Source organism: Asterias rubens, chromosome 1 (assembly GCF_902459465.1).
Source record: "Asterias rubens chromosome 1, eAstRub1.3, whole genome shotgun sequence".
NCBI classification, from domain to species: Eukaryota; Metazoa; Echinodermata; class Asteroidea; order Forcipulatida; family Asteriidae; genus Asterias; species Asterias rubens.
Genome location: NC_047062.1, coordinates 30,257,012 through 30,270,815, shown reverse-complemented (window position 1 = coordinate 30,270,815; position 13,804 = coordinate 30,257,012). Strand labels below are relative to the sequence as shown.

The window sequence follows — 13,804 nt, the reverse complement described above, 5'->3', positions numbered from 1 at the left end:
ATGATCAAAGGCGCAGAACACACATGAACTACTGTGTTAACAGTCGCGTTAATGCGTTTCTATTCCTTCCTCCCTTGGACAGAGTACACTCTCAGGTTCCCTTACATTCCTGATGGTTCCCACTAAGCAGCATCATATCAAGCAACTACCAAAGGACAGCACGTTGGTAAGTTACTCAGACAAAATCGTCCCTGGGACTCTAGGGAAAAGCATCCTTTTCAGAGTGGCCTATGAACACATCTGAGAATTCCTTGATTGACCTAGACCGACACCTTTGTATGATGAACAGAGAAAGTGCACCCAACAAATGCTGTGTTATTTTTGTTGGTCTTCTTCTTCTTATATCCTAGTAGCTAGATCAAGGCACTTTACCTATGAGGTGTCATGGCCGGGCGGATAAGAGCACCGAACTCAAGCTCTGGTGCTTCTGTTCAGCAGAGTGTGGGTTCGAATCCTGGTCGTGACTCTTGTGTCCCTGAGCAAGACACTTAACTATAATTGCTTCTCTCCACGCAGGGGTAAATGGGTACCTGTGAGGGCAGAGATGGTTTTTGTGATTGATTTAGCCGAGTGGCGCATATTAATGTTGCACATTTTAATGTTGCACAGGCTGCATACTCCCCACCAGGGAGGTGAGATGGTTTAAGGAGTGATTTAAGGCCCAGTGACCAGGGGTAATAATGTGAAGCGCTTTGGGACGCCCTCCGGGTGTGAAAAGCACTACATAAAAACGGGTTATTATTATTGTTACTATTGTTATTATTATTATTATTATTTACAACATTAGTATCCCTGTTCATCAGGCATACTTAGGCCATTCAAATAATTTTCTCAACTCCTTAGTTGCATACAAACCCCAAGCTTGCCTAAGCACTAAGTGGTGCATCCAACACATTACTGTCTAAGCTCTAGTATGTTCCCATTTATACACCTGGGTGAAGAGAAGCAATTATGCCTTGCACAAGGACACAAGTGTCATGGTTGGGAATCGAAGCTACACTCCAATGGTCCATCCATCAGAACTTGAGTCCGATGCACTAAACCCAAAGTGTACAGATGTGTGAATGACTAGTGTAAAACTAGAGACAGTGTGAACAAAATGCGTTAAGCGTTTCCATTCCTCTCTCCCTAGATGCATGTGAGGGCGCACTTTGACTACGACCCTGAGGATGACATGTACATACCCTGTCGTGAACTGGGACTGTCGTTCCACAAGGGGGACATCCTGCACATCATTGCCCAGGACGATGCCAACTGGTGGCAAGCATACCGGGAAGGTGAAGAGGATCAAACGTTAGCGGGACTCATACCAAGCAAAACCTTCCAGCAACAGTAAGTTTGTTTTGGTTTTAAAGACACTGGACACTGTTGGTAATTGTCAAAGACTAGGCTTCACAGTTGGTGTATCTCAACATATGCATAAAATAAAAAACCTGTGAAAATTTGAGCTCAATCGGTCATCGAACTTGCGAGATAATAATGAAAGAAAAAAACACCCTTGTCACACGAAGTTGTGTGCGTTTAGATGCTTGATTTAGAGACCTCAAGTTCTAAATCTGAGGTCTCGAAATCAAATTCGTGGAAAATTACTTCTTTCTCGAAAACTATGGCAGTTCATAGGGAGCCGTTTCTCACAATGTTTTATACAATCAACCTCTCCACATTACTCGTCACCAAGAAAGGTTTCATGCTAATAATTATTTTGAGTAATTACCAATAGTGTCCACTGCTTTTAATTATTGAAAATCTCCAAAGTCAATTCAGAAGACGATCAGAGCATACTGATAGAAATGTTGAGTTGATACCAAAGGTTCTTTTTCAGAACAACCCCAACACGGTTACCGCAAACCTTTACTTTATCGTTTTTTCACCATGCAAAGTTTCAAATCCTACTTAAGGTCAGTCCAGTTTTTGACTCAATTTTCAAAAGTTAGAGCGCATTTGAAATGTGATGTATCATCAAACGTGGCGCATTGTGGCTGTGCAGATAAGAACTCCAGACTAATGGCCTGGTTCTTCTGATCAGCAGAGTGTGGGTTCCAGTCCTGGTTATGACACTCGTGTCCTTAAGCAAGACATTTATTACTGCTTTCTTCGGATTGACAGCACACAAAATGGCGTGCCATGTTCCTTCAATACGTATCAGGAAAACCATGCAATTTTTAAGCATATTTGTGTGCATCATTATATTCTACTTTTAAAACATCTTTCTAACCATATGCATTTTACAACAAGCGGTTCATAGACCAACTCGCCCAATCCAAGGCAATGTGTCCATCTAAGCCAAAGGTCCCGTAATGCACCTAAAAGAACCCAGTACACTCATTGTAAGCCGAAAGGATTCGCCCCAGTGTTTCTAGTTTGGTTGCCTGCGTATTGGACAGCACCTTGTCAACCATTACTTTTTTATTTCTGTAGACGAGAAGCGATGAAGCAGACGATGCCCGACGACGACGAACCGAAAAAGAAATTACTCTGCGGTGGAAAATCCAAGAAGAAGAAGAAAAAGAAAAAGCTGTACAATGCCAATGGAAATGGTAAGTTATTATAAATATCATTACGCTGACTGCATCTTTGTTCTGTTTTAGTACGTGCTTATGTACCTTTTATTGTAAATTTGATGTGTACTTGTATCTTTTTATCTTCTCCATTTGCGGAGGTTTGGAGGAAGAATAATAATAAATAATACCCTGTATGCATCAACATTAATGATTACAGATCTCGTCGTTATTAAGAAAGGGCCAGGCTTATTTGCCCTGCCAGCCTCAGTTTACTAAGGGCCGTGTTTGTGGCGAGTGGTCTAGTTCACAAAGCCAAACTTCTGCGTATTGTCAGCAGCAGAATGTGGGTCCGAATCCCGGTCATGACATTTGTGCTCTTGAGCAAAGCACTTTGTAACTGCTTCACAAAAAGTCGGGAAGGTAGTAATTTTTTTTTTTTTTTTAAGAGCAATCTCCAAGTTAATAGATGTACCCCGCTGTTAAAACATAGGATTCAAACTGCCTCTAGCTGTCAGGCAATCTCGGTAGTCTAGTTGGTAAGACACTGCTCTAGAATTGCAAGGGTCGTGGGTTCGAATCCCACCCGAGTAATATGCCTGTGATTTTATTCCACAGAACTCCGGGGAAAGTACTGCTAACACACATCAGTGTATATGGTTAAAAACCAAAATTATAATTCTTCTCCTATCAATCATACAGACATCAACTGTGAAGAGATTCTGACGTATGAAGAAGTTGGCCAGTACAATCCCAACCCAGAGAAGAAGAGACCCATCGTGCTGATCGGACCACCAAAGGTTGGACGGCACGAGCTCAGGCAAACATTGCTGGAGTCTAATGAGTGTTATGCAGCTGCTGTTCCTCGTAAGTATATCCCTCCTCCAACCCCCCCCCCCCCCCCCCCCCCTCCAACACCTTCCATTCCCCACATCCAAGCCTTTACTCTCTATGTCACAAATGAGGCAGGTGAGACTTCTCTTTTCAGTTGATTTCCTCCTTTGGGGTTTTGATTTTCCTCTTTTTTTTTCTTCTTCATTTTCTGTGTACAAAAGTGTAGTAATATTATCTGTTCCCCTTTTTTTCTTGCCCGGTTTTCTCTTTTCCTCTTCTTTCATGGATGGTTACTCACATGCCTGACAAATGTACTTAATTTATATTTCTTGCTTCTGACTGGCACCCCTGAATGAAGATATTGCCAAGGGCTAGATAGCTCAGTTGGTAGAGTGCCGGCATGTTAATCCGGAGGTCGTTGGTTCAAATTTCTTTCTGACAAATGTGTCTTTCTTCAACTTAATGTCTGGATGCATCTTAAAGAAGTGTGTATTTTTGGTCAAGCGCCTTGAGCAACTTATTGGGTGTTTTTTTGCTGTGCCACAAGGGTTTTCCAGACCATCTGGTTGTTCTCCCTCAGGAAAAATCAAACACTTTCAATCTCTGGCTGTGCTCCGTGGTTATACTGGGTTGATGTGGCTGGCTGCCAAAGGCGCCCTTGCATGCCTGCTTCTCGAACACGTTGTAGCAGCGTCCTTCGCAATTCAGCTCTTAGCTGCGAGAAAGGATGATCAGCCTCCCCATATAATTATTAAAATGTTTTTTATTGGTAGATAGGTGCTCTATACAAGACTTTTTGTTTTGATATATTTATCATATGGTGATTATTGGTGATCAAAAATGAGCGATCTCTAAGGCTTAAGTGACTTCTTCTTTCCAGACACGAGTAGACCAAAGAAGGACCATGAAGTACACGGTGTGGATTATTACTTCACTACGAGGCAACGCTTCGAGCAGGACATCCTGGCCGAGAAGTTTGTCGAGCACGGCGAGTACGAGAAGAATGTCTATGGCACTAGCCTGGAGGCCATACAAGCTGTTGTCAATTCTTCCAAGATCTGTGTCTTGAATCTCCATCCTCAGGTAGGTTGAGTGACTGGCTGGCCGACCAGGCTATGCTTGCAACTACCAGTAAAGCCAGCTACTAACCAGTTGACGCCTCCAAATTGCTTGTACAAATTGCCCTGTGTGACAAGGCCTTAATGCATAAGTACAGATGATTTAACCCTAGCTGAAAATACATGCAGCAAGCAAGCATTGAGACAAATTAAACATTAACAAAAACATTAATGCATAAATTTATCTAGCAAATTAAATGCACAATTCAATATTTCCATATCTAACATATTTTGAAAAACCTCTGTGTTGTTTGGCTCTTCTTTTCAATTTTCAAAGTTGTCTTTTTCTTCGGCTGTTACTTTCGGTTGTTACCCGTCAATTAACCATTTACATGTGGGTCGGTTGCATGGTTCTATAGTGAACTTGTTAGGCTCGTTGTTCTGTGTAGTGTGAGGAAGGGAATTTAACAATCTCTTTATAATTGTGTACCTACTTCAAACCCAATAGTATACAAATTTGGCCTGAAGTTACCCATGTGGAACCCTGTATTTTCATAAACTTGCATAGGGAATACCCATTTTAAGCCCAGTAGAATGACCCCAAAAACTCTCAAGTACCCATTTAAAACGCAGTTCTTTACTACCAAGTGTACAATTCTCATTTCGAATTTGGACTATGAAAACTAACCCTGTATGTAGCGTACCAGTTTCAGACTACTGTAGTATCACTGTACTAAAGGCAGTGGACACTATTGGTAATTACTCAAAATAATTATTAGCATAAAACCTTACTTGGTGACAAGTGGGGAGAGGTTGATAGTATTAAACATTGTGAGAAACGGCTCCCTCTGAAGTGACATAGTTTTTGAGAAAGAAGTAATTTTATACGAATTTGATTTTGAGACCTCAGATTTAGAATTTGAGGTCTCGAAATCAACCATCTAATAAGCACACAACTTGGTGTAACAAGGGTGTTTTTTTTGTTCATTATTATCTCGCAACTTTGACGACCAATTGAGCTAAAGTTTGCTATTTTATGCATATGTTGAGATACACCAAGTGAGAAGACTGGTCTTTGACAATTACCAATAGTGTCCAGTGTCTATAAAGGTGTTATACAGGATTGGTATGGTTAAAAACGTCACAGTTTCAATTTAGTCTAAAATCTTACTAGAAACATTTTACTGTGTGTGTGAAATATGTTTGTCTGAAATGGAATCCTGTTCCAGAAAACTGTATCTGATAACCTCAAATCGACTGATTTCTGTTGTTACAATCAAAATTATGGACAAGTTAATTACATGGTTCCTGGTTTTTCACTGTTTTCTCCTGACTGACACAACGGATTATAAAGACAACATTTGTACAGGTTTGTTATTTAATGTGTATGATTGATAACACAAAACAATGTCTGCAACTTTTTTGTCAGCTCTACCAATCCCGTACAACACCTTGAACCTTAGGCTGTGTCCAAAACGGCAACTTTGGCTTCAGCTACGGCTACCTGTCTGCCTATTCTTCGACACTGGCAGACGCGCTGATCTAGCCGTAGCTGTAGCGGAATTCGCCGTTTCAAACTCAGCTTTAGATTACTAGTGAATGAGTAGAATTATTTAAACTAACTGGCACTTTCCATTCTACCCCCCAATCGTACCGTAGGCGGAGGAGTTCAGGCATGGCATGCGTAAAGCAAGAACATTCCTGAGGGTGTGTTTGAACAGCTCTTTGAATATTCAACGCTTTGCTCACCCTGCCTTGTATAAACATAGTAATCATTTGCATGAGAATATTGTTTTATTCAACGCTTTGCCCACCCCGCTTTGCATAAACAATCTCTTGCATACATTGTAAGAGTGTGTTTAATAACTATTGAATATTGAACACTTTGCCCACCCCACTTTGCATGAACAACTTCATGTATAAGAGTGTATTTAACAACTGTTGAATATGCACTACCTTCCCACCCCACTTTGCATAAACAATCTCTTGCATAAGAGTGTGTTTAACAACTGTTGAATATTCAGTACTTTGCCCATCCCAACTTTGAATGAACTATCTCTTGCATATTCAATACCTTGCTCACTCCACTTTGCATAAACAATCTTTTGCATAAGAGTGTGTTTAACAACTGTTGAATATTCAGTACTTTGCCCATCCCAACTTTGAATGAACAATCTCTTGCATATTCAATACCTTGCCCACTCCACCTCGCATAAACAATCTCTTGCATAAGAGTGTGTTCACCTAGAGTTGAATATTAAAAACCTTACCAACCCCGCTTTGCATAAACAATCTCCTTGATAAGAGTGTGTTCAACAACTGTTGAACATGCCATACCTTGCCCACCTTGCTTTCCACAAACAATCTCTTGCATAAGAGTATGTGTAACAACTCATGAATATTCAATACCTTGCTCAACCCACCTTGCATCATAAACAAACTCTCTTGCATTAAAGTGTGTTTCACTACTCTTTGAACATTCAACACTTTGCTTGCCTTGCTTTACATATCAACATCTTTCATGGTGGTGTATAACAGCTCTATGAATATTCACAGATTCATGTGCGCATAATATGCATGAATCATTTTGATGAAGTACATGTATGATTGGTTTGTGAGTTTGTGGTATTGGTTGCTGTTATTTTGTGATTGTCTGTCATTAACACATAAACATGGATGCAGTGAAACAAATCTTTCACACAGTCATGAAGGTCAAAGTTGAAAGTACCTGAAACATTACAGGCAGTATCTCTTACAGTATAGTGTTCCACACCTTCAATTTTTTCATGAAACTGTGTATTTATATATGCTGGTCAACTTGAATCTTACGCATTTTTCATTTAATGACCTTTTGATCATTAGGAATATCAAATGCATTTGTTACTTTGCCCAGTTGCGCGCGCGTCCATGCAATACAGATAGCAAAATGTAGTTCTTAGGGAAAACCTGAGGGAGTGTACCGCTGGGCCCCACAGCTCAGTTGGTAGAGCATCTGGGTTCAAATCACAATGCCTAATGAGGACCATTTGATTTTTCTCTCATCCCACGTTTGAATATGAAATTGTAATTACTAACCAATAGCAATGAGCAAACGATATTATGTTCCTTACTGCTCAAAAACAGTTTGGACATTTGTTTTGTATTTGATTGCAACTAGAATGGTCCACAGTATAGTTGCATTTCTCTGTGTTTTTGTAAACTGTCACCATTTGATGTGGGTTTTGTTTTATTCCACCCAATCACTGGCTAAATCCTCCACTTATTATAATTAATCCCAGGTAGTGTGGTACTCTTCCTTTATAAATTTATCTATGTAACCCTAAGTTGTTGGAACTTTGTCTAGATCCTACATTCTCGAGGTGCATTCCTATTTTATGTTCAGTCATCGCATGATTTTTCATCCCCCCCCCCCACTCCCCACTAAAAGGGGTTGGAACTTGCAACCCTGCCCGTTATGGTCTATTTATCGAGTGTTTTGAACTTTCCCTTCACAACCGGAATCACTGGGTGCATTCGATTGGCTTCCCTGGGTCGACCCCGATGTGGCGTATTTTATTTTTTTCCAGGATGTACGTAGGCACATAATTACCCCACGTTCGTCCTGGAAAAGTCGCCTATTTTGTTTTCCAGTACGAACGTGTGCAGATGTTTACCCACGCTCCACCTGGAAAAAAAACAGACGCATCATCACGTGAGCCTTCTCCTCGTGACGTCAGTGCACCTCAGGTCAGCCCCAAGTGACCCTATCCACAAAAATACGCCACATCGGGGTCGACACAGGGAAGCTAATCTAATGCACCCACTGAGAATCACACTCAAAATCACTGAGTCTCATACCTCATCTGTGAAAATCACAATCAAAACAACTGAGCATCAAATTCACTTAGAATCACACAACATCTGTTATGATCACATCAAAATCATCTGCAATCGCTATCAAAATCACTTAGAATCAGTATAAAGATCACAATCAAAATCACTGAAAACCTTATAATATCAGTTAGATCCCATTTGGAATAATACAGAATCTAAGTTCCCTGCCAAAACAGCAGCGAAAATCAAAAGATACCAAGTATCACAAGCAAAATCATTCAAAATCACTGTCGGTTAAAATTGTAACATGGTCCTGAAATTAGGTACAACCACCCTGACCCGCCCTAATCCCTTCCCTTTCACCATTTTACATTGCTGTGAGGTTTGCTTTGAGGTTTGGTGTGAAGTTTCCTTTAAGGTTTCCTTTGTGGTTTCCTTTGTGGTTTCCTTTGAGGTTTCTTGGAAGGTTTCTTGAGGTTTCATATGAGGTTTCATATGAGGTTTCCTTTGAGGTTTCCTTTGAGGTTTCCTTTGAGGTTTCCTTTGAGGTTTCTTTAGGTTTCATGTGAGGTTTCCTGTGAGCTTTCCATTGAGGGTTCCTTTGACGTTTCCTTTGAGGTTTCCATTGAGGTTTCCATTGAGGTTTCCATTGAGGTTTCCATTGAGGTTTCCATTGAGGTTTCCATTGAGGTTTCCATTGAGGTTTGCTGTGGTCACTCTATCCATACCCCTGATAATATTGAGTGCAGTTTCATTTTGGTATTTGCCTTCTTTTATTTTCATTGCAGTCTCTGAAAGTGCTGAAGAACTCCGACCTGAGGCCTTACTTCATATTTATCTGTCCACCGTCTCTTGACCGACTCAGACAGCAACGAACAGAGGCTGGTGAACTGCTCAAGGTAAGGTTTGAATTAGGACAGTGACTGCTTCTTTCAATCATGTCGGGGATCAGGTTTGCTCAGTGGTTTTCTTTCCCTGCCTCTGTGAACCCCGGTTCGTATCCAATCTCAGATAGGAGCCTTGAATGTGGATTGGGTCTTCAGTTCCTACCTGGGCCCAATTTCATAGAGCTGCTAAGCACTAAAAATTTGCTTAGCAAGAAATTTCTTCCTTGATAAAAACAGGTTTACCAACCAAATTTCCATGTGATTTTCAGGATAAGCAAACAAAAGCTGAATACCAGTAACAAGCACTATGCAACAAATGGAAATTTGGCTGGTAATCCTGTTTTTATCTGGGAAGAAATTTCATGCTTAGCAAATTTTTGTGCTTAGCAGCTCGTTATGAAATTGGGCCCTGATTACATGGGCTACCCCCTTTGGGGTTTTCCTCCACATCTAAAACTGAACTTTTCTTCTAATTGTGCTGGTGGATGGGTTACCCCCAAAAAATGAAAAATTTAATAAAATCATAAGATGAAATCAGTGGCTGGCAAGTTTTCGTACATGCAGTACATGTGGGTGTCACGGTGGGGAGCATCTAGGCTTTCTGGTATTTTCAGGGCCCAATTTCATAGAACTGCTCGCTCAACCCTTTAGAAACCATAACTGCCACAATAGTCCGATCCACTAAACTCCTCCCCATTGCGTATTGACTAATCACAACGCAATGAAGGTCCGACAAATAAGGTCCGACATGCGTGGGCGTATCTTGGCTCGCGCGGCAGAGTTGTGCAGAAAGGCATTGGAGAGCCCTACGTGTTCTGCTCACACGTGCGTCAGGGGCGGAGCCTACTGGATCGGTCTATTGGTTTGTACCAAAATGCCCAAAGCGACCTCAAGTGTCTGAAAGATTTGACCTAGTTCCATTCACATAAAGAAGTCAAATAATTTCTTCTATGGATCGTATTGAATAACCCCTTTGCTGCTACGTAAGTCGCCATCTTGTAGGTCAAACCGTATGCGCGTCTAAACGCGTACATCAAAGAAACACGCAGCACGCAGCATTCCCGGTTTGATTTCTTTGGCACAAGCATGCACGCACACACACACGCACACGCTCGCAAACGCCATCTTGTAAGTTGTAGGGCAAATATTTGAACGGTGACGTCATATTCAATACGGTCTATAAGAGAGAAATATTGGTTCTGAAAGGAATGAGGATCAAGATACTTTTTGGTCTGAACTGTTTGAAACAGTTTCTCCTTAAGATGAACACAGTTAAAGTGTTCAAAACCAACCCAAATCTTACCCGGGAAATCAAGGGCTAATTTAGGTGATCGGGCATTTGTATACGCTGCTCCAAATCTTTGGAACAATCTTCCTCCTGTCATTAGACAGTCTTCTACACATATTGTATTTAAATCAAAGTTAAAAACCCATTTGTTTACTTACCCATTTAATTCATTCTTGCTCTGTTTGTGTATTTGTTTTTTTCCATTTTTTTCTCTGCATTTTTTGTATTCCTTGTAATGCGCAGTAGAGTATATTTATATAGGTCACTGCACAGTATAAATGTCCGCATTATTACCTGCATCTTTGCTTTGATACCATTACAGGAAGACGAGTTACGGGAGATTATTGAGATGGGGCGTGCGATGGAGGACTCGTACGGACACTACTTTGACTACGTCATCATCCATTACGACCACGAGAGGGCGTACTCAGAACTTTTACAAGAGATTTATAGAATACAAAACGAGGCTCAGTGGGTTCCCCTCACCTGGCTCAACAGCTAGGAGGTCAAAGGACGTTTTTATATTTTTTTTTAATAATGGAGAAAGTTCTCAGCTGTGGCCTGCATTTATATGACATCGCCCATCAATTTTTTTATCACATGGAAAGGTGAGAATACTCGACACTGAACCTTGCCAAAGAAGACGCCTTAGAACGGTGGAGAAGTTGTTCTGGAGCTTCAAGATCATCAACTATCGTCCAACAAGGAAACTAGAAATGTTTTTGGAGCGTGTGTGATGAGGAGCATTACCGAAGCAGGCCAATAGAGGGTGCTTCCATTGGATGGATCGCTGGATTTAAGATGGCCGACTCATAGACAGTATCAGACAAGATCCGAATTGCTGTCTACAGCTTTGGCTTTTGCTAAGGACTACCAATATTTCAACGCATGATGACGTGGAAATCTAGCTGAAGCCGCCAATTCTGTCATAGCCTCATAAGCAAATATTAGTCAACTGAAGAAAAAACAACAAAGAATCTAATACACAAACTTAAATGATTTGGTTTTCTTGAATTGTAAAAATAAAACGGAATGTGAAACAAGTAACATTCCAAGTCAGTTGGTCACTGCACAACTTAACTCTTTTAAAAGGGCGAAAACAAATTCCAGTTTACAAGTCGAAACTTTAAAATGTTCGTACTCGCGTCGTTATTGACCTGAGTGACCTTTAAGGAATCGACACAAACTGTTTTGAATTTTGCAAGCAGCAGTTACACTAACCCTCCTACTCTCTGACCACTTAATATCATCCATTGTAGTTTTGATCGATGGATGAACTATGCCAGCTTGCAGTATGACATCATGTGGTGAATGAATGGACACAGAACACAGTAGTTCTGTTCACTGTCACCATACAAAACCTTTGCAGGTAGTTCTGTGCACAGTTGAGCTACCATACAAAACCCTTGCAGGTATTTCTTTGCACAGTTGTGCCACCACACAAAACCCTTTTAGTCGAGTGGTTCTGAAGGGTTGGTCAACTCACTGGAGAAAGATACAAAGAGTAGGAGGGTTAAACAGCGTTCTGAATTCACGCCAGCTTTGAAGTATTTCTTTATATTGTTCGGGTAGGGCAAATTGTTTGAGATGAAGAAGAACAAAAATGGTAGAAAGTTGGAATGTTGCATCCAGAAACGGAAAAGATGAGAAAATAAATGAACCAAAAGTGTCTTCCATTTTCAGTGCTGCTTCATTTAGTTACCCAGTGGTTATAATTCAATGTGATGTATAGATATTGTATGCACAGCTGGTAGCTTCATTTGCAAAGTGTTAACAAAAATTTGTTTGATCATAATTGTCTCTTGGCAGCTTTGGTAATTGTAAAAGACCAGTGTTCGGGCTGGTGTACACCAACAAATGCTTAAAATAACAAATCTTGGAAAAGTTTGACTCATCTGGTCATCGAAGATGCAAGAGAATAATGAAAGAAAAAAGACCCTTGTTGCACCAATCAGATGCCTAACAAGAAGCTGCAGGCCTGAAGTATGACCTTAAAAAAGTTGAAACCTTTTGGACGGCAAAAAAAGCAGACATTACCGGAGATGAAATGGAAAAGTGATTTTTTAATCTCACAATAAGAGATCATTTTGTTAAGAACTATTTTTCTTCGTTGTTGCTTTTTAGCCGTGATCGGCTGACTGCAGGATGTCATTGTAACAAAAGACATTCTTTTTGACCTTTGCATTGTGTGCGTACAACCTTTTCTTATTAGCATCCAAATTGGTTATTTCTAAGGGCGAACAACCTAAAACTTTGTTTTTACTCAGAAAATTCAGTAATTCCAAGTATAATTTTGATTTCACCATCACCAATAATACAGGCCAGATACTTCAAGGAGGCAACGAAGGCAACTGCCTCCATGCCCCCTTGTCATTGCCTTGGTGCCCTTAAAATGCTACAGTAGAAATTTACAATTTACTCATAGGGTGCCCTTTACCAAGGAGGTATGTGCCCATGCCCTTTCATAAAAACGAAGCATACAGGCCTGATATTTGAGAGGTTGTGCAAGCGTGCGGATACAGATACAGTTACGGATATGATATCGTATCCGTTCACGTCAGCCGCGTGTTGGATTTTGTTTCGCAAAATATAGGTATGTGTCACTTGAGTGCGCTCGCATTCATCATGCGTGTGTTCCCCGACAAGCATGACCTATAGAGACCCAGTGTTTTATACACTGCAGTTTCTCATCGTTTTGCTTGCAAAAGACTATAAAAAACTTTTCCTATATCAAGCACGATACCAGTGAAAGCAATTCCGTGGGAAGTGTTTTTGATCTGGGACAAAAAGACAGCTAAAAGGCTGCTAACGTGTGTGCAAAATATAATAGTCGCGGATATGCGTCACGTGAACACACAAAGTGTCGATGAATCTGTATGTGTATCCGCAGGCTTGCAAAACCTCTCTAATAACAAAAATTCTGACACATCTGTATTTAAAATAAAATGTATATTATAAGGTACTAATGAATCTGTACGACCAAATGTTATAAAACATGTGTACACTGTATATCTGATTCCAAAATGTCCTGATTTTAGTCACCTGTAAATGTAGCATCATCACACATTTGTAGTTATTGTCATCACCAACATTTAAGTTATTATTATATATTATGTTGAAATTAACTTAGTACCCGATTTTTTTTTTGTACAATGGATGTTATAAATTTGTAGCGACGCCTTAGAGTGATTTCTTCAACTGTTCTCCAGAAGTTTCATCTACAAGCTTCTCAAATTCTTTTCTTAAACAAAATTCTTCTGTTGTTATTTTATTTAATAATGAATCGTACCCAATTGTGTATACACATGTATATATTTATATATGTATGGTCATACCTAACCTTGTTTTTTTTTATTTTAGTGTACATAGATTATTGCAACTCATCGGTCGATTACTTTTTTTCTTCTGATATATTTGTCGGTTTGT

At 40.2% G+C, this 13,804-nt stretch overlaps 1 protein-coding gene across 1 annotated transcript in view; it reads left to right on the top strand.

Annotated features, from left to right (window-relative positions):
• The window catches only part of LOC117292918 (MAGUK p55 subfamily member 5-like), a 56,036-nt gene extending 43,260 nt beyond the window's left edge, over nt 1-12,776 (top strand). Inside the window, exons 10-17 of the mRNA XM_033775130.1 lie at nt 83-166; nt 1,133-1,332; nt 2,419-2,537; nt 3,201-3,365; nt 4,213-4,415; nt 6,050-6,097; nt 8,992-9,102; nt 10,701-12,776. Coding sequence (XP_033631021.1) covers nt 83-166; nt 1,133-1,332; nt 2,419-2,537; nt 3,201-3,365; nt 4,213-4,415; nt 6,050-6,097; nt 8,992-9,102; nt 10,701-10,880 — 1,110 coding nt within the window. The 3' untranslated portion in view covers nt 10,881-12,776. The remainder of the gene's footprint in view (nt 1-82; nt 167-1,132; nt 1,333-2,418; nt 2,538-3,200; nt 3,366-4,212; nt 4,416-6,049; nt 6,098-8,991; nt 9,103-10,700) is intronic.
• Nucleotides 12,777-13,804: the final 1,028 nt, after the last annotated feature.